This window comes from Physella acuta, unplaced genomic scaffold, assembly GCF_028476545.2.
Source record: "Physella acuta isolate Inbredline_101_S28 unplaced genomic scaffold, ASM2847654v3 ptg000383l, whole genome shotgun sequence".
Classification (NCBI taxonomy): domain Eukaryota; kingdom Metazoa; phylum Mollusca; class Gastropoda; family Physidae; genus Physella; species Physella acuta.
The window spans coordinates 13,746-35,302 of record NW_026731902.1 but is presented as its reverse complement, the minus strand read 5'-3'; the positions used below and the strand labels follow the sequence as shown (position 1 = coordinate 35,302).

General features: G+C 38.2%; 1 protein-coding gene across 1 annotated transcript; it reads right to left on the bottom strand.

The window, feature by feature from the left end:
• Positions 1–7,239: 7,239 nt before the first annotated feature.
• Positions 7,240–17,677, bottom strand: LOC131942029 (uncharacterized; the record flags this gene model as incomplete). Its single annotated transcript, XM_059301692.1, has 3 exons — positions 7,240–9,080; positions 11,485–11,836; positions 16,799–17,677. Coding segments are annotated over 3 exons (2,068 nt in total), but the record flags the coding sequence as incomplete, so codon positions are not given.
• Positions 17,678–21,557: the final 3,880 nt, after the last annotated feature.

The following is a 21,557-nucleotide window of genomic DNA, read 5'->3' as shown; positions in this document are numbered from 1 at the left end:
TTCTGTGCCCTCATATTTTAACTTTTCGTACTAAAAACCCAGCATTAAATACTTAACTCGGATATCTGTTCCAATTGAAATTCCTGATAAGCTGTTTGATACTATAGTATCGACATGCATACGTCCCCATAAATTACAACTTCACCATACAAAGTCTACACATAAATCACGTTCTACTCTAAATCAAAGTGTGCAATTCTTTGTATTAGAGAAACATGGCTTATTTAATCAACGAAATTGTTCAGCATTTTATATCTAAATCCTGGATTAGATTTGTTTGTTTTGATTTTTTTTCCAGTAAATGTTTTGCTAAATGTAACGCAACAATCAACAGCAATAAATCATGTTTGGACAGGAAAACGCATGTATTGAGTATTTTCTACGTGGACTATAGCGCGGTGGTTTAGGTATAATAAAATACTTGTTTACGGGAAAATTTAGATTAGATAATAATAATGGTTAAAAAAAGTGATTCGCCTGTAAAATAAATATTACAAATCTTTTTTTTTCTTTTTTTTTTGACGGTGGGGGGGGGGGGGGTATGGTGCATGCGACGTGGTATGGAGATCTAGCGTTTGCCTGCTGAATCGAACATAGAAGCAAACCCAGGGGGGGGGGGGGGAGAAGCAGACCACGTCTAAGTCAATGAGCTAAATGGCATATCACATTTTGGCAGACAGATGAAAAAAAAACCAGCCCAGAAAAAAACATCCGATGTTGCAGCTGTTGTTAGACTCGTCCTTTGATCTACTCTTTTGATACAAATAAACCGGGGGTGATCTCCCCTAAACTTTCTCGAATATTCTAATATAAAATTACGAGGGATGGTAACTCAGGACATTACTTAAACTTTTTATAATAGAATAGAATCTCGTAAAAAAAGAATTGCACACCAAGTGAAAAGTTTCTCTTTCAAACCTGACGGTCTATGGGGCAAGTGAAGTAGAGTTCACTTGTTTCTGTGACCTCGGCATATGAAGGGATAGTGTGGTCAGCACTATGCCCGCCGCCTTTACTTTCCCTAACAGGAGTTAGGTACCCATCGGAGTTGGATGGACTCAGGGACGGTCTACTGACTTGAACTCGGATTCGAACTCGAGACTAACGGGTTAGCAGTCCAGCTCTCTACCGCTAGACCACTCAGTCCCACACCAAGTGAACGCCTAATAAAATGTGTATAAAAGTGCGGGATATTATTAGTACTTGATAAATTTACATGCGTTTTTTGAGAAATCGGAAATAGCGCAAATTAGTACTTCCGGTCAACGGAAATTACTCAAAATTTGACAGAAGGTAGAGAATTAGATATTTTACTTACATGTGAAATTTCATGCATCTATCTAAAATAGTACGCAACTTATAGGCTTTTGAAAAATTCAAAGTAGAAAGAGTACCACTTCCGGTTATCGGAAATCGCTCAAAAGTTGATCAGGATCTACGATTTTGATAAAATACTTATATATGAAATTTCATCAATCTAGCTGTAACGGTACTCAAGTTATCGTATTTACACACAGACAGTCACTCAGACACACAGACATACGGACAGAATTGCATAGCCCAGTTTTTCAGACTGGATTACGCATAAAACGCCAAAACGTTTATATATTTGTATATAAAATTTTTGCCTGATTAAAATCAGTCCTCTATACTCCGGATGTGATGAAGGACTGAGGAGTAAAACGGTGAAAACTGTCAAAATTTCACTATACTCCGGATGTGATGAAGGACTGAGGAGTAAAACGGTGAAAACTGTCAAAATTTCATGTTATTTTTGTGCACGATTACAATACTTTTTCCAATACTTTTTCTATACTTCGTATATACGAGAAAGTAAAAAGGAACGGTGATGCCGAACAGTAGAGCGTTCAACTGCTAACCCGAAAGTCTCGAGTTCGGATCCCGAGCCTCCAGTCCTTACGACGGCTGGTCTTGGGGGCTGATCACACTAACCATTCACATGCCGAGGTCACTAAAACAGATGAACTCTTATTCACCTGCCCCATGGACCATACGATTCGAAAGGGTACTTTTATGTTAAAACTAAGAGCGCACGATGGCTTTTCCATTCCATGTTGTTCAATATTAACATCCATTCATCCAGCCTCCATCCATTACTCCCTGTGACTCTACACCACACCCCCTACACTAATCCACACCCCCTACACTAATCCACACCCCCTACACTAATCCACACCCCCTACACTAATCCACACCCCCTACACTAATCCACACCCCCTACACTAATCCACACCCCTACACTAATCCACACCCCTACACTAATCCACACCCCTACACTAATCCACACCCCTACACTAATCCACACCCCTACACTAATCCACACCCCTACACTAATCCACACCCCTACACTAATCCACACCCCTACACTAATCCACACTCCCTACACTAATCCACACCCCCTACACTAATCCACACCCTTACACTAATCCACACCCCTACACTAATCCACACCCCCTACACTAATCCACACCCCTACACTAATCCACACCCCTACACTAATCCACATCCCCTAAACTAATCCACATCCCCTAAACTAATCCACATCCCCTAAACTAATACAGAACACGTCTCTTAAACCTGCTTGTATACTTTTTTCTCTTATTTATCCACATTTACATTCTTGAAACAGCACCAATGAACGTGCTTTGAGCTCAAGATTAACACGTCTTACTAGTAATTAACGAGCGATACTTTACCTACAAACGTAGGTTCTTAATTTTAGTGTTGGAACGGATCCCCTCCCACACAACTACCGACTCGACCACGCCGACCCCAACCTACTAGCTACACGTGTATTATTTTAAGTGCAGAAAAAAATCAACAGATCATTGCAACCTTATATCGCTGGTCTGACCGATAACCAAACTAATCTTAATCCGTACATCAACCCCAGATTATACTAATCTTGTGCATTACCGTATCCACCTACTGGATATCAATCCAATGGTATGGTTTAACGATAAGAAACTTCTAATACCAAGTGAACAGCTGCTCTCCTTTTGTCATCTCATCCCCACCCCATCCCCTTCTGATGAAATATTTTAACACCTTTCTTCAATACGGTGTTACATCACCTCACTGATAAAATCTTTAATACATTTCTTCCATAAGGTGTAGCATCTCCTCACTGATAAAATCTTTAATACATTTCTTCAATACGATGTTACATCTCACTACTGATAAAATCTTTAATACATTTTTTTCAATACGATGCTACATCTCCCTACTGATGAAATCTTTAACACATTTCTTTAATACGATGTTACATATCCCTACTGATAAAATCTTTAACACTTTTCTTTAATACGATGCTTCATCCCCTGATGTTCAGAGTTTCTTCTAGGTATCTCTTCGGGGGGGGGGGAGAAAGTCTACCGCCCCCCCCAACGAGATGGAATAAATATCAAGTGCCCCCCCCCCCCCCCTGGAGAAAAAAGACTGGAAGACACACTGCTGACGTTTTAAGCCAACGACCCACCACACAAAATATGTTAATGTACACGGTAGCGCCGATGTACAGCAACAAATCTCACATTTTTTAAAAATAATTAAAGAAAAAAGTCTTTTATTGTATTCACGGAATGCACTAAAAAGTTAAAAAATTAACGTAGTTCTGTTATTTTTGTTTACATTTTCTGTAATAAAACGTAAACAACCTAATTTTTTTTTTAAATTTTGGTGTAGTTGCTTCAGATACTAAAAACATCAAGTACATCCAATCTTTCGTAAAGTCCAACACAAATCGAACACTGAGATTTTTTTTAAACTTTATTTATTTTAATAACACCATACATGATTTTTGAAACATTTAATGGACCTTTCGAATAATTTCGAGACGATTTTCATTTGGGCTCACAGAGTATTTCTTATCCCAACCATTTTATTTAACGCTAGTTCGGTGAGTACAAATCTAAATATAACCTTCATGAAATCTCTAGTTAAGAAAAACAAACGATATAAGATATAACAACAACAAAAAAATTTTGAACTGTTAAATCTCCTATAAATAGCTTAATTTATCATGTGGTTAAGTTGGTTGTTCGTTTATAACTCGACACATTCGGGGTAACAACTACGTTTAGATTTTAATTATGTTTTTTTTTACATTCAAATGTGTTTCATTTTTTCTTAAAAATGTACAACACTTTAATAAATAAGTTATTCCATTATAAAAAATAGCAATTTTTCAAGTGTTACACATATTTAAGGTGAACTCATCTCAAAGTTCAGATAAATATAACTCTTAGAAAAAGCACAGAAATACTTAACACAGAACAAAAAAGAATAGTTACAGGGAAATGGAGGCATCAAATGTTTTTTAAATTTACAAATGTTTTATTTTATTGTTTCTATAGCCTATTAAACGACTTTCCATAGAAAATGTCCTGCGTGGTTGAGTTGGTTCTGTGGCATTATTTAATAAATATGGATTTCTATTTGAAGTGTATTCTTAATGTCTTATTTTAATAGGCCCATTATTTCAACACTCAATTAGGAAACTGCGAAACCTAAACTAGGACAAATCTTAACAACATACGTCGTTTGATATCGTAAAAAAAAGTGGTATTTAAACTGGTAGGGAGTTTTTGTGTGTTTGAAGAAGTGGGAAATAGGGTTGGGGTGGGTATGTTGAGAGCGTGGCTTATCTGTTCTTAGTACAACTAGTATGATGATTGGCTAAGATCCTATGTCTTTCTGTTACTAAATATATTTAAACTATTCAGATAGATAGAACGGTTTTCAACAATTGAATCAAATGATCTTTTAATCTGACATTTCTTAAGTTTGTTTTTTTAATCTAACATTTCTTTAGTTTGTTCTTTTAATCTATCACTTCTTTAATTTTGTTATTTTAATCTAACATTTCTTTAGTTTATTCTTTTAATCTAACTTTCTTTAGTTTGTTCTTTTAATCTAACTTTCTTTAATTTGTTCTTTTAATCTAACTTTCTTTAATTTGTTCTTTTAATCTAACATTTCTTTAATTTGTTCTTTTAATCTAACATGTCTTCAATTTGTTCTTTTAATCTAACGTTTCTTCAATTTGTTCTTTTAATCTTACATTTCTTTAATTTGTTCTTTGAATCTAACATTTTTTTAATATGTTCTTTTAATCTAACATTTCTTTAATTTTTCCTTTTAATCTAACTTTCTTTAGTTTGTTCTTTTTTTATATCTGTTTTGAGATTTGCTCGAAGGTTAGTTGCCAGATAAATATTTCACGTAGATTGACATAGATTACATGTGTTGTTGACTGAACCAACATTTCTGGTACATTCAACTAGTGTTTTATTTTACTCCGCCGTCTTGAGATATGTACCTTTCGGCGTTGTCTCCGATCGAAGCAGGGGTCACTAGCACCGTTGCAGTTAAATAGATTTTAATATGGTGTTTACAAGAAAAGCAAACAAACTCACGTTACATTGAAGGCAAGATTTTTATTAATACCCCGTGGTCAAAGAATACAAGGCACACATATTTATTGCCGTAGCTCGTAATACACGCATATTCGTATATACATACATACATACATACACGCGAATAAACACTTCTATTCTCCACAAATAAACACAAACACCACCAAACACTACTAAAAATAGCAAGTTGTGTTAAATATTAGACTAGACATATTTTCAGACGAATTCGATTTTTTAAAGAATGTAACATGATAAAACAAAAATATTTCAATTTTTAAACATATAAAATAATTGAAAAAAAAAGGCACATAAACGAAGGGGGAACATAGCAATAATTTGTACACGTAGCTAATTTGTCTAGATTAGCAAATTACATGAACAAGTAGTAAAGTTGTCTTATCATTGATTTCTCATGATTATCTACACCAAAGTGTCTTTGTAAATAAATTGTTCGCCATATCTCTTAACAGTGACCCAAAAGAATTTAATTAATTTAATTTACCTCCTTATTAAAAGCTGGATTTGGCTGGTTCTTAGGAAGCTATATATATATATATATATATATATATATATATATATATATATATATATATATATATATATATATATATATAATATATATATATATATATATATATATATATATATATATATATATATATATATGTATATAAATATATATAAATATATATATATATATATATATATATATATATATATATATATATATATATATATATATATATATATATATATATATATATATATATATATATATTTAAATGCTGTTTTCTATGATTTAAACTATCACAAATGCGCCTCGTGCTCACACACAACTGAAAAGTTGCTTGCAAATAGCTCCCCCACTAAAACGTGAGTGAGTACAATATAATGTAATACGTTACATGACCTTAGCATGACCTTAGCCTTATAAGTTCAAGGTCAGCAGCAGGAATGGACCAGATGTATATAAATAGATTTTTAGTTTACATGAAAGTTTTGCTAACAGTTCAACATTTCCGTACGTTATGAAACATCTTATTTTCACACCACATGCATACATACATATTTTAAATCTCATTATTTCTTAACTTAAAAGTTCTTCCATTTATTTATTTTTAAAAATAAACTAGAAAAAAAATATGCATAAATCTTGTAGTGCCATTTTATTAAAGAAAAATAATTACCACCAAAAGTATTCCCAGGAAATAATTACAAACTTGAGCTGGCTTAATTAGTTATTTAAAAAAATTACATTCATCATTTCTCTGAATGCTGATGACAATTTAATGACTGGAATAAAACTAATAGAATGCGGGGCTAAGTCAATACACAATTATTGTATTTCTACCCGTGTATAAATATCAGGTGAAGAACCCCCCCCCCCCCCCCCCTCGGCTCCGTCACTTAACATTTGCACCATTTCAAAACAAAACATGAATTACATTTTTTTTTGTAAATACTGCATACATTTTCGTTTGAACAGTTGTAAGGACAAAATTGTGTCCATTTTATAAAGATGTAAAAAAAAAAATTTAAATGTATATATCAGTCATGCCAACCTAATCCATGTAAAAAAACTAAATTTAAAAATTTACATTAGGTATGCACAAGTTTTTTTTTGTCTTAACTAGAATGGTTGAATACTTGCACAATAGGACTATTAGATCAAACCTTAGCCTTAGCATCCATAATATTGTGTGCATAATATATATATATATATATATATATATATATATATATATATATATATATATATATATATATATATATATATATATATATATAAAAGCCCCCGCTTCTCTCCCCTTTCCCTGAAACTTTAGTGTGGAGAAAAATCCTATTTACACAATAATTTATTATAAAATAATTTAAATTCCATGTAAAAAGAAGTAAATCCCATTTATGTAGCCACTATGTACAATTTTAAGCACAGTTTCAAGAATTCTTTGTTTTAAGGAACAGCATCTAAAACGGTGTATATCACATTAGTTTATAAAATCCATCTTCATCAGAAGAAAGTTGGCGCTTTCATCTCATACTTATATTTATATAGTCCCGCTTTAATGGAATCTTCTTCCAAAAGGGGTGTCAGGCTTCTAGTGGACAACTGTTATCAACTTATACTTTACTAATATTAACACAAACTCTTATGGGTAACTAAATCCTAAAAATGTTAGATCTAACACCACGTTTACATTTGCGACAAGTATGCTATAAATGTATAGAAAAACAACTAGCAATAAATTCAATGTTATTTGAATTTATTTTCTTACGGAACATGTATACATACTTGTTTCGAGTTGTTTTTTCTAAACTTGTATAGTATAGTTGTCGCAAGTGTAAAGATGGTGTAATCCTAAAAAAAACTAATCGTATACAAATATTTACAACAAGGCACTTAGTTTATCTGCCGTCCACATTTCATAAAACTAGGTTTTGTATAGATACGTATTGCTAACCTTAGTAGTAGTATTTTAAGTTTACTAATTGTATCGTAAACCTACGTAATTTAAACCTACGTAGTGTAAACCTACGTAGTGTAAACCTACTTAGTGTAAACCTACGTAGTGTAAACCTACGTAGTGTAAACCTACGTAGTGTAAACCTACGTATTTTACAAGTCGTTTTGTAGCACACCGCACACGTGTTATCTTTTAGACTATTTTTAGACACATAACGCTGTTTCTAAAAGAGAAAATTGTGTTTCCAACAACCTAACTCCCCTATTTTTGGAAGAGTCCATTTCGCCAGGCCCTTACACAAAACAACAACCAGGCAAAACCAAGTTTACCCTAAGGGGTGCTAGGACTTGAGGTTGCTGTTGCAGTAGCAGTACTGTCTGATCTGCCGGTTCTTCTGCAAGATGCAAGCCGGATCGTTGCCGTACATGTTGATCCGGCTAATCTCCTTCTCGTTGACGGTGAACTTGTTCCGCGGCACGTCATGCGTGACGGTGACCTCGAAGTAACCGTGACCCGGCGTGGTGTAAAAGGTCAACTGGTACAAGGTCATCTCGTTTTTGTTCGTGCCGTTGAAATTGATGTTGTAGATCCCGCCCATGTCGTCCGTTTTAAGAAATTTAAGAACCTCCGTCCGCGTTTCCAATTTAGTCAGGTCAGTGACTTTTTCAACCTTTAACAACGCGCAGTCATTCCGGTACCCGGAAGTATAATTGTTGATGGTGTCAATGGTGTACTGAAGCGCCAATTTCGCACCGTTTTCTTCTAGAGAAACGTTCTTCCACGCTAAACATGCGCACCAATGCGGCGCGATCCCTGCGTGTTCACACGACCTCTCTAAAGGCACCTCTTTAAACAAACTAATCCCTCTCTTGCTTACGTCCCCTTGCCCCGTCCCATCAAAACGTAAAAAATCTTTAAACGTTTCGTGCAGATCAAAAGGCGTGGTTAATCTTTTCGTGTTGGTGCGTAGATTAGCGATGGCCGCGGGATACTTCTGCTCAAACCACCTGGGGAACAGGAAGGAGAAGTAGGGCAGACGTTCCTCAAGCTTCCCAGACCAGGTAGATCTTATCTGGCTGTACCTGGCACCGTGGTCCCCCATCAGGATGAGCAGGGTCTTGTTCAGGTAACCTCCGTCTTGAAGAAACTTGACAAGCTCCATCGTATCTGAATCCATCTGATCAGAATATAAAAATAAAAAACAAATTTAAAAACTCGGAATAATTATAAAACCCTAGGAAACTATACATTTAAATAATATTTTAATTTGACATTAACAACATGCTTGTATAACCCATATGAAATAATCTAAATAATCTTTTTAAAATCTGTATAATCAAATTACTATGGATAACTTGAACTACAAAAATTAAAAACTAAAATTAATGGACGTTTCGCGTCAAGGTCTTCGTCAGTAGTCCTATTTGTAATTTTATAAAAGTCACGCGAAAAAAAAACCCGTAGTTTGTCATCTTTTATGTATTCTAAAAAAAAATTCAAAGCAGCGTCTCTAGTTTAAGTCATCTTTAATGAAATTACATGAATTAATAGTTTATTTGAATACATATAATTTGTTGCATACAACTCTTTTCAAACATCAATCACCTACAAATGATTAAACATTGACAACCTTATATTCACACCACAAACCACCACCCACACACTCAATGATCCCACCACACACATACCCCCACACACCACCACCCACACACTCAACGATCCCCCACCCACACCACCACCTACACACACAATGATACCCCCACACCCCACCACCCACACAATCAACGATCCCCCCGCACACCCCACACACCACCACCCACACACTCAACACCCCCACACACACCACCACCCACACACTCAACGATCCCCCACCCACACCACCACCCACACACACAATGATACCCCCACACCCCACCACCCACACACTCAACGATCCCCCACACACACCACCACCCACACACACAATGATACCCCCACACACCCCACACACCACCACCCACACACTCAACACCCCCCACACACACCACCACCAAAACACTCAACGATCCTCCACACACACCACCACCCACACACACAATGATACCCCCAAACACCCCACACACCACCACCCTAACACTCAACACCCCCCACACACTCAATGATACCCCCCACACCCAACACACCACAACCCACACACTCAATGATCCCCCACACACCCCACACGTCTGTATGGATCGGGAGATACGTGATTTCACCCCACGTTACACTGACGTCACTGTATACATTTTGGATTTGGATTTGTTCCGAGTTATCGCCCATGTAGATCAAGTGGCTTAACTTTGTTCGATTTTAGAGTCAGCCTTCAATATTTGACCTATTTGACCTATTTGAACTCATCTATGTGATAGCAAACATTAAGCTCAGCTCTGTGATACAAACATTAAGCTCCGCTCTGTGATAGAAAACATTAAGCTCAACTCTGTGATAGCAAACATTAAGCTCATCTCTGTCATAGCCAATATTAAGCTCTGCTCTGTGATAACAAACATTAAGCTCAACTCTATGATAAAAAACATTAAGCTTAGCTGTGTCATAACAAACATTTAGCTCCGCTCTATGATAACCAAGTCATCGGATGCTGATGTAATTACGTCATCGTGGTGTTACACTGCCGTGTCTGACGAGGTCAACTATAGGTCCGGTAAACGCCAGGTGTAACACACTGCACACGCCACGTGTGACACACTACACACCACACCGAACTTCACAATAACAAATGTCACTTCGTGAAACGACACTATGACAAATGTCAGTGTGTCACACGTCATATAACACAAAACTGTAATCCTTTCTTAAAACACAAAACTCACTTAAAAAGACAATTCATACACAAGAAAACTGGACAGGACATTTTCCTACAATCGAATAAACAATAAGGGTCGGGATGACTCTACCTGATACGGAAATAGTAGGTAAACTTGGTACGGAATCTCTTGTTTAACGACAATACACATAGGGGTGAAACGTTTTTAGGATAAACTGCTTTAAGAGAATATTATATAAAACTTTAATATTTTAAAGGATTTTGAGAATCCGGAAATTCCGGTTACCGGAAATGACTAAAAAGTTTTTAGAAACCTATGAAGAGTATATATAGAATTTCGCCCTACTAACTGAGCGTTACTCAAGTTACGTGTTTACACACGCACAGACACATAGGCAGACCTGCCAGCGAGATTACGAAACTAGCTTTTTCCATCAAACATAGGTGTAAAATGTCGATTTTCTTGTCACGATTAAATATTTCCCCTATAGGCCTGCTCCCAGTGTTTCTCTTTCCCCCCCCCCCTCCCACCAAGAGTGTCTACCGCCCCCCCCCCCCCCCGAACGAAATGGAATTTGCATAGAAAATATATACTTTTACCAATGTCCACACACCCCACCCCCGCTTCGGAGTTTTTAGTCCGCCCCCCCCCCCCCCCCCCCCGAATATTTCAAGTGCCCCCCTCCCCACTTCCTACTCCGTAAACGGGAAATTAAAAAGGACAACTCACTCACTAAAACCTAACTCACTCAAACCATAAACACCACATGACCCTGACCTTGGTTATCAAATTGTTGTCGTCGTGGGTCATCTCGACCAGGAAGTGAAACAGGAACTTCCGCTTCTCCCTGTACATGACGAAAATATCCCGGATGTAGTTCAGCCAGACTTTGCCGAACGACCTTGACCCTATACACGGGTATTTCAGCGGTTTGTACAGCTTATCCGCCGTCAGGTAAAAGGGGCGGGTGTAAAAATCCGTGGGCTTCTGACCAAAGCCCAGCATCCGCCAGTTGAAAGGGGCGTGTTTGGGGGCGGCGTTACACCATGACGTCAGGTACCCCGCCTTCTTCATGTCGTGCCAGATGAAGGGGAAGTTATCCAGCTGGGTGGCGCCCTCGAAGTTTAACCTGCGAGGTAATTAATTAATTAAAATCAATTAGCGAGTAATTTCAAAAAACGAATAGAACTTTTTTTTTTAATTGGGACATATAAAAAATAAACCAGGAGTGATCTCCCCTAAACTTTCTCGAATATTCTTATATAAAACAACAGGGGATGGGAACTCGGGCTATAGACATGATTTTTAATCCATTTTAAATACTTAAAGTTTTAAAAATAGAATAAAATCTCGTAGACAAAAGAATTGCACACCAAGTGAACGCCAAAAAAAAAAAGTGCATAATAGTGCGCAATATTATTAGTACTTTTAAAATTTACATTAGTTTTTTGAGAAATCGGAAGTAGCGTAAATTACTACTTTCGGTCAACGGAAATGACTCAAAATTTTACAGAAGGTAGAGAATTAGATCTTTTACTTACATGTGAAATTTTGTTTATCTATCTGAAATAGTACTCAAGTTATAGGCTTTTGAAAATTTCAAAGTAGGAAAAGTACCACTTCCGGTTATCGGAAATCGCTCAAAAGTTGATACGGATCTACGATTTTGATAAAATACTTATATATGAAATTTCATCAACCTAGCTGTAACGGTACTCAAGTAATCGTGTTTACACACAGACACACTGACACACACAGACACACAGACATACGGACAAGATTGCTAAATTATGTTTTTCCGTATCGGTGAGATGTAAAACGTCGAGATTTGTAAAAATCTCGATTTTTTTTTTTTTTTGCACGATTACAAGACTTTCTCTATACTTCGTATATACAAGAAAGTAATTAATAAAAGTAACATACGAAAGAAAAAAAAATTACGGTAACACTTCATTTAGATACTTTTTTTAACATTAATCTTTAATGAATTTAATTGTAGCGAACGAGCACTTTATTTAATAAATGGAGTAGCTTTAAAGGGGCACAATCCATAGAAATAAAAAAAGAACATTGTATCCGCAATTATCTACCTTTATTTGGTTTTTTCAAATTTTTAAACGACATGAAATAGTGGAATGTAAAAAACGTTTGAGGGGAGGTTATCGTGGAAAATATAACTGTTTTAGTTCTTACATATTTCCTTCCCTTGGTTGCTAGGTGGACGTTAGGTGTGTTAGCGTGTTTGTGTTTGATGTATGTGATTTTTATGTGACGGAGGTAAATAGTTTGTGTGTGAGATGTGTATGTGATGTACATGTGATTTGTGTGTAAGTTGTTTGTGCATTGTCTCTGTGAGGTATGTGTATGATATGTGTGTGAAGTGTTTGTGTTATGTGATTTGTATGTGACATGTTTTTGGCGTGGTAAGTGTGAGGTCTGTGTGTGACGTGTGTCTGTGTGTGGTGTGTGTGTGAGGTGTGTGACAGATGTTTTAAGTGTGTGTGTGTGAGGTGTGTGACAGATGTTTTAAGTGTGTGTGTGAGGTGTGTGACAGATGTTTTAAGTGTGTGTGTGAGGTGTGTGACAGATGTTTTAAGTGTGTGTGTGAGGTGTGTGACAGATGTTTTAAGTGTGTGTGTGAGGTGTGTGACAGATGTTTTAAGTGTGTGTGTGAGGTGTGTGACAGATGTTTTAAGTGTGTGTGTGAGGTGTGTGACAGATGTTTTAAGTGTGTGTGTGAGGTGTGTGAAGGTGTATGCGGTGAGTGAGGTGTGTGTGTGAGGTGTGTGAGGTGTATGTAAGAGGTGTATTTGAGATGTTGTAAACACCAAGATAGAACACCCTACCAGAATGGGATGACATCTGATGATTTTAAAAACTGTAATCCAACTCTTCAAATTAACTAATACAACTTCAAACAACAGCTCAAATTATATTTTTTTTTAAATTGGCTAATGCTGCAATCCTTTTGTTGTTAGTTATAAGCAAATTTAACACTTTATTTCATAATTCTTCCTCAAAATTTTATCTTCATTTTCTTCCACAGGCGTTCATCTTAACTCTTACAAAAAACAATTGAAATAAATGTTGATGTAATATTTTATGATGAAAGAAAGAATTTTCGTCCAAGAATGATTTAGCAAGCATACGCTTTATCTTATACGAGCCGACCCGCAGCGTATCAATGACTATCATACGCCGCTAGTTAGTTGTTTTATTTTCTACTTTTCAGTAATTCATAATTTGTGAATTCGACAGTACCAATGCTGCCACTGAAAATATTTGCTTTAAAACACTATCAGGACGATACCTCCCACCCTCCTTTCACCCGACCCTGACCCCTACTCTAACCCCCCCCCCCCCGTGAAAGCAGCCTCCTCATAGTTACCTCCCCTAAGTTTAACATCGTTTCAAACTAGATTATCTGCCCCTAATAGCCGTCACTAAACCCGGCTCTACGATTGTAAACAATTAGCGTGAGCCAAAGCTCACCAGACCATGTGGGCGTGGGGGCGGGGGGTGGTAGGGATATGCCTAGAGAGGAAGAGAGGGGGATGCTAGGCACGCTTACAGTTTAGTGTTTTCTATGGTATCCAAGAAGAGAATTATATATATAGATGGCCTAGAGTGGTGGAGTAGAGTGTTCCTGTGGCCACTGCCTTATCCACACGCACTCACACACGTACATACCCCTACACACAACGGCACACATGTACTCCTTCCTCCTCATTCACACTCACGTATACACACACGTACCCCCCCCCCCCCCCACACACACACACAGGCACATTCATACACATACCACATACAAACACAAATTTGCTTAACGTTGTTAAAATTATAAAAATTCAACCGGATGCCTCCATGTCTAATCCTAAAGTCTACAGGATGTTTAACCTCACGAAAAACTGTGTTAAGCATGTACAACTACAACCAATACCGCTATGTAAACAAAGCCCTGGCTATGCCTTTGTGTAATCTAATCTATCTACACTAGAACCATCAGAACAAGAGTTAACAATTACATCGTGATGCGTATAACATTTCAAACTTCAGCCGATCCTAATTGGATTTTTATTTTTGCCTATTTACATAGCTCATTAAAACTGTGCGTCTGGTGTAATACCCCAGCTTTACACCAATTTACACCACTTTACAGCGTTGTTATGTGTCTGCTGTATTACCCAGCTTTACACCACTTTACAGCACCGTTGTGTGTCTGCTGTATTACCCAGCTTTACACCACTTTAGAGCGCTGTTGTTTGCTGTATTACCCCCAGCTTTACACCACTTTACAGCGTTGTTATGTGTCTGCTGTATTACCCAGCTTTACACCACTTTACAGCGCAGTTTGTTTGTCTACTGTATTATCTCAGCTTTACACCACTTTACAGCGCTGTTGTTTGTCTGCTGTATTACCCCAGCTTTACACCACTTTACAGCGCACTTGTTTGTTTACCTACAAATCATTAACGTGATCTTACAATAACTAGTAATAAAACCCGTCTCGTTGACGGAGCACGTTTTAGTTTGTCTTGTATCGTATTACATTTCTTCCCCGCGATTTCAAAAACATTCTCTGTTAAACAGGTTTAAGTTTATATTTGTGTAATTTCAGCATTAAATCCCTGTGAAAATAATGTTAGCGTCTCTAGTCTTTTAACTGGTCTAAAACGAGCTGTATTTTTGCGTGTTTACTTAGAATCTAGATCTATATGAAATGTTTAGATAATCAATTTAGTTCGACTTCAGGGGTATAGCGTATAAGCCGCGAGTGTTTCTGTAAAGCGAGCACACAGTCAAATATATTTTATAAATGTCCAACTAACTAATCAAATACAGATCAAATGGTGTGAGGTTCTTTTTAAATTAATGTTCAGGTACAAATCTGTGTTAGGGACTGCGTGGCCTAGCGGCTTCAAATCAGTTGAACGTCCCTGAGTCCACCCAGCTCAGATTGTTAATATTAGGGAAACAAAGGCGGCTGGGCATAATGCTGACCACACTATCCCTTCATATGCCTAGTTCCATGAATCAGTTGAACTCGACTTCAACTGCCCCATGCGTCTTGGGCAGGGAACGGGATTAAGAAGAAGTCATTTCTGTGTTATTCAAAGATTTCTCTACGGAGATGTGTACACACAATGTAATGAACACACTACTTTAGCCCTACTTTCAAATCGAGACAATTGATTGTACACATTGAATTAAAACAACAACTATTTCTTAAATTCCATATCAATAAGATTAATTATTTTGTTAGATTATAAAAATACAGATTTTTTTTTAAATTCTAGTAAAGCTAAAGAAAACGGGTTTCAAGCCCATTTGTAAGTTTGTTTTTATTATCTTTTCCCCTTAGTACCAATGACACATGAGGCAGATGAAGCAAATATATATTTCAATTACCTCAAAGGGGGATTGTGTAGTCAGCCCTATGTCCAGCTGCCCCTGTTAACGTGAGTCCCTGATTTATCCCCCCCCCCCAGATCCGATGGGTACCTAACTCACGTTAGGGAAATTAAAGGCGGCTGGGCATTGTGCTGAGTACATTATCTCCTCATCATATGCCTAGATTTAGAAACATATACATCTACTTCAGCTACCAAATAGATCTCTAGGTCTAAAGAGGAATCTTTACTTTTTCTTTTTAACCTTCCACCTAAAACGCTTTATATGTCTGCCTTAGGAACGAGTGACATCAAAACACCTGAGGAGAGCCCCCCCCCCCCCCGAAGAAAGCCTACCCCCCCCCCCCCCCCAACGAAATGGGAATTTATATAGAAAATGTATACTTTTACCAGTGTCCGCCCCCCCCCCCCCCAAGTGACATCAAAACACCTGAGGAGAGCCTAGATGCTCCACTCACCTGGATCAGGGTTCCTTCCAGGCATCTCTTCGGGGGGGGGGGGGGACCCCCCTCCCCCGAAGAAAGCCTACCGCCTCCTCTCCCCCCCCCCCCCAAATGAAATGGGAATTTATATAGAAAATATATACTTTTACCAGTGTCCGCCCCCCCCCCCCCCACCGAAAATATCAAGGGACCCCCCCCCCCCCCCGGGAGAGAAAAAAGTCTGTAAGAAACACTGACCTTGATTCGGGTAGCTCCCACTCAAACTTGCCAGTCAGCATGGGGAACATGACGGCCGTCGTCCCGTCCCCCACGATGTTGTGGGCTTCCAGCTCTATGGCCCCCTGCTGCAGGATGTACTGTCTCGTCTGCTTGAGTCTGCGCAGCCACGACATCCGGGACATTGAGTCGTACCCGATGATGGCAACACTCAGCCCATCTAACCCGTCTTTGAGTTCCGCTTCCGGGCGTTCTGCTTTCGCTTTGTCGTAGGCGACGCCGGCGTGAAGACCGAGGTAGGTTTTGTTGGTGTTGGTTTCATTGCAGGAGATTTGAAAGAAATCCGTCGTCATGTTGAAACCGTCGGGGATGTTTAAAACCGGGTCTCCGTATGTCACGTTGTAGTCGCCTTCCCTTACGATAGGGAAGTAATCGCAGGTTATGTTTCTCTTCAGCTTCGAGACGGTGAACTTAACGGTTCCGTTTTCGACGTAAACCCAGTCTTCCGCGGTGCATTTCTGCGGTGCGTAGCGCTTGACGGTTTTCATCATGATGGGGTCGTCTACCCGTAGCGTCGGGTGGATGCACTCTTGTCTGACGCGCGTGGCGGGTTCCTGTTGCCATAGCAACGAGAACAGGTTGAACCGGTTGGCCGGCAGCAGGGACTGGATCTTCAGGTCACGTGACCCCCGGCCGGCGAAGAAGACGAGGATGAGCACGACCCAGATGCTGAGGAAGGTCAGGGTTGTTTTCATCCTCCCCGGGCGGAGGTGCTGGAGGCAGAACTTGGGCAGCATGGCGCGCTGCTTGTAGCAGACGACGGTGCCGGAAAACCTGCGCTTGAGGGTCTTTAGCAGGAACCTGACGTCATCGCCGTAGTAGAACCGCTGTCGTTTGTTGCTGAAATCAGAAGAAAAAAAATTCAAATTTTGTTTGTTTCTAAATCCCAGAGATATTTTATAAAAATTACGGATGAAATACAAAACTAAGTAGTTGGTTAAGGCTACGACAATATCTGAACACGTCATTTAATTGATGTGGTACTTGTGTTTTATAGGAATCAAATATCATATTCATCGGGTATACAATCCACTGGATGATAAATCCATCTGTAAAACCATCTCATGTTAAATCTCAATTTACTTGGGATTAAACCTAACCTAAAAATCCCAGTTGAATTTAAATCCCACTTTTACTATTTACCCGTGATGACAACCTAAGGATGTCCTCGTTTAACTTTCGTATTCACATACAAATACCATCATAAGACCATCACATACAAATACCATCATAAGACCATCACATACAAATACCATCATAAGACCATCACATATAATATATCAACATAAACACCATTACATACAATGTACCATCATAAACACCACATATAATATACCATGATAAACACCATCACATATAATATCACATCATAAATATAATCATAACTTATATCGTGAATACGTTCACATATACCTTTGGAAACACCATTACAAACGTAACAAACGCCGCCACAAACACCAACTCAAACACGACCAATAGCACTATAACAAACACCACTACAAACACCATTACAAGTACCACCACAAAATACATCACACACACACCAACACAAACACGACAAAAACACGACCATAAACGCAACCACAAACATCACAACAAACATCATAACAAACGTCACTACAAACACCCCCACACACACCACCACAAACATGACCACACACACGACCATAACTACCACAAAACACCGCCACAATTGCGACCATAAACACCAAGCCATACACAACTGTCACCTCGTTTATTAAAACATAAAATCACAACTTCACCGACTCCTCTAACCCAATTTGTAAGCAGTGCGGTACCTTTATTAATTCAGCAGCCTAATCTCTGAACACAGTACATATCCTCTTAACTGCACTAACCACGCCCCTCCACATAACAATTTAAGCAAATAGTTCCAGAAGTGTCCTGCTTTTATAATGACACACCCACATATCTTGCCCTAGCTAGATGTATTAAACCTTGTTATAGTACCAAATTAATACCCGTAGCTAAGATATATTTAACTTTATATAGTAATATTATAGTACCCATATAACTACACCCAGCTAAGAAATAATTAAACTTGTAATAGTACCCTTATACCTACACCTAGCTAAGAAATAATTAAACTTGTAATAGTACCCAAATACCTACACCTAGATAAGAAATAATTAAAATTGTAATAGTACCCATATACCTACACCTAGATAAGAAATAACTATAGGCTAGTTGTTATAGCACCCTTTACTAAGATTAAGAAGTGCTAAATTTGTTTATAATTCCAATATAACGACACCGACATATGAAGAGCTACAATATATTATACCAATCTCACGACCCCGCTACTGAGAGTACTACAACTGGTCTTCGAGTTCAGATAACGGCCCTAACCTAGTTAGTACTAAATTATGGTGTGTGTGTGTGCGTGCGTGTGTGTGTGTGTGTGTGTTTGTATGTATGTGAGTGTGTGCGGTACCAAACACTGTATTCCCCTTTCTATGCTTGACCTACTAACCGCTTATTAAATTAAAAAAAAAATCTCAAAACGTTATCTTTCCAATATGGCACTTTATTTTATTAGGGCGGGGTTGGGCGAGGTGGGGGGGAGGGGGTTAAGAACTAAGCATTGATTAATATTTATCATACTATATTTTAAAACTAAAACGAGATAAGGCGAAAAAAAAAACCACACGCATCAATATTAACGTTGAATTGAGTTTCCCTCATGTGAAGATAGCCACAAAATATTATCTTGACGCGCGTATTTTCGCTTTTTTTGTGAAGTGTCACCCTGACGATGGGCGCCCATTCCACCCGCTCCTAGCTATACGGTACTAAGGAAGCGTTTTAAAATGTCAGTTTTCAAACAAAATTGAATCTCCTTCCGTCTTCCTTAGAGTCAATGTGACTTTACAACGAAACGATGTGTAGTTATAATCGTACTACGTTTTTTTTTAGATCTATAATAACTAATTTATAAAAAAAAAAAATAATTCAGAAATAAAAATGAATAAAACTAAACGAATATTGTGGGAGGAGAAGTTGTAAAAGAAAGCAATTTATTTCTTTTTACTTTCTCGTACATACGAAGTATAGAGAAAGTATTGTAATCGTGCAAAAAAAAAAATCAAGATTTTTACAAATCTCGACGTTTTACACCTCACTGATACGGAAAAACATAATTTTGCAATCTTGTCCGAATATCTGTGTGTCTGTGTGTGAATGTGTGTCTGTGTGTCTGTGTGTCTGTCTGTGTGTAAACACGATAACTTGAGTACCGTTACAGCTAGGTTGATGAAATTTCATATATAAGTATTTTATCAAAATCGTACATCCGTATCAACTTTTGAGCGATTTCCGATAACCAGAAGTGGTACTTTTTCTACTTTTTCAAAAGCCTACAACTTGAGTACTATTTCAGATAGATAAATGAAATTTCAAATGTAAGTAAAAGGTCTAATTCTCTACCTTCTGTCAAATTTTGAGTAATTTCCGTTGACCGGAAGTACTAAACTCCCGGTTTATTTAAGAAAAGGAAATTATTAAAAACGTAATTCAATTGAGGAAACATAATAGGAACCTGTGTAATATGATGTTAGAACAAAGCTGGATTCCTGGACAACAAATAACCCTGGGAAAACAATTCCCCACGCCCCCTCCCTCTTCAGTTATTTATAACGGCAGACATTCACACACACACACACACACACTCACACACACAAAACAGTTATGAAGTAAGAGTAGAGCTCGTAAAAAACTTTACGTGTTGCTTACAAATATGCTAATGCACCGTGCTTAATAGCAAATCGCTCACCATTCATAAGTCTAACGCTACCACTGTGCTTAATAGCATATGGCTCACCATTCATAAGTCTAGCGCTACCACTAATACCACAAAATTGTCTTGGTAAAAAAAAAATGTCATGAATTTATTTAAGCCGCTACCTGCATACACATGTATGGTTCACAGAGATATTGAGAACCACAGTTGCACGATCAATTATGACGTCTGCAACAGAGTTTCTTCCAGGCATCTCTTCGGGGGGGGGGGGGGGCTCCGCCCGAAGAAAGTCTACCGCCCCCCCCCCCAACGAAATGGAATTTATATAGAAAATATATACTTTTAACAGTGTCCGCTCCCCCGAAGAAAGTCTACCCCCCGAAAATTTCAAGTGCCCCCCCCCCCCCGGAGAAAAAAGTCTGGAAGAAACACTGGTCTGCAAATACAGCATTGATTCTCGCTTAGAGATATAGTAACTTGTCGAGCGGTTTCTTTGTTGTAACCTTTGACCCTCATACACCCAGGTGTACAAGTATTTATTGTTATATATCTATTGTTGGTTCTAGCTCTCTGCCTTCTTGTAGTGTAATACCAAAACAAATAAAGTTACTTCTGACCAGGGGCGTAGCGAGGGGGGGGGGGGTGCGGACCGCACCGGGTGACACCATTTAAGGTGGTGACACCAAGGCAAAAAATAGCAAAATATATAGAGAAAAGCTTGAGGTGGGGGGGTGCAAATCGAAAATTTGAAAGTTTGTCCCCGGGAAGGGTCGCTACGCCTCTGGGGGGTGACACCATTAAGTGCCGCACCGGATGACACCCGACCTCGCTACGCCACTGCTTCTGACCACCTATATATATTCTTTAAGGTAGAAATAACTTTGTCGCAAGATGTTCAATACACTGGAAATCTGTTAAGATCATGATGTAAATATTGGTATCGAGCGTTAAAACATTAAA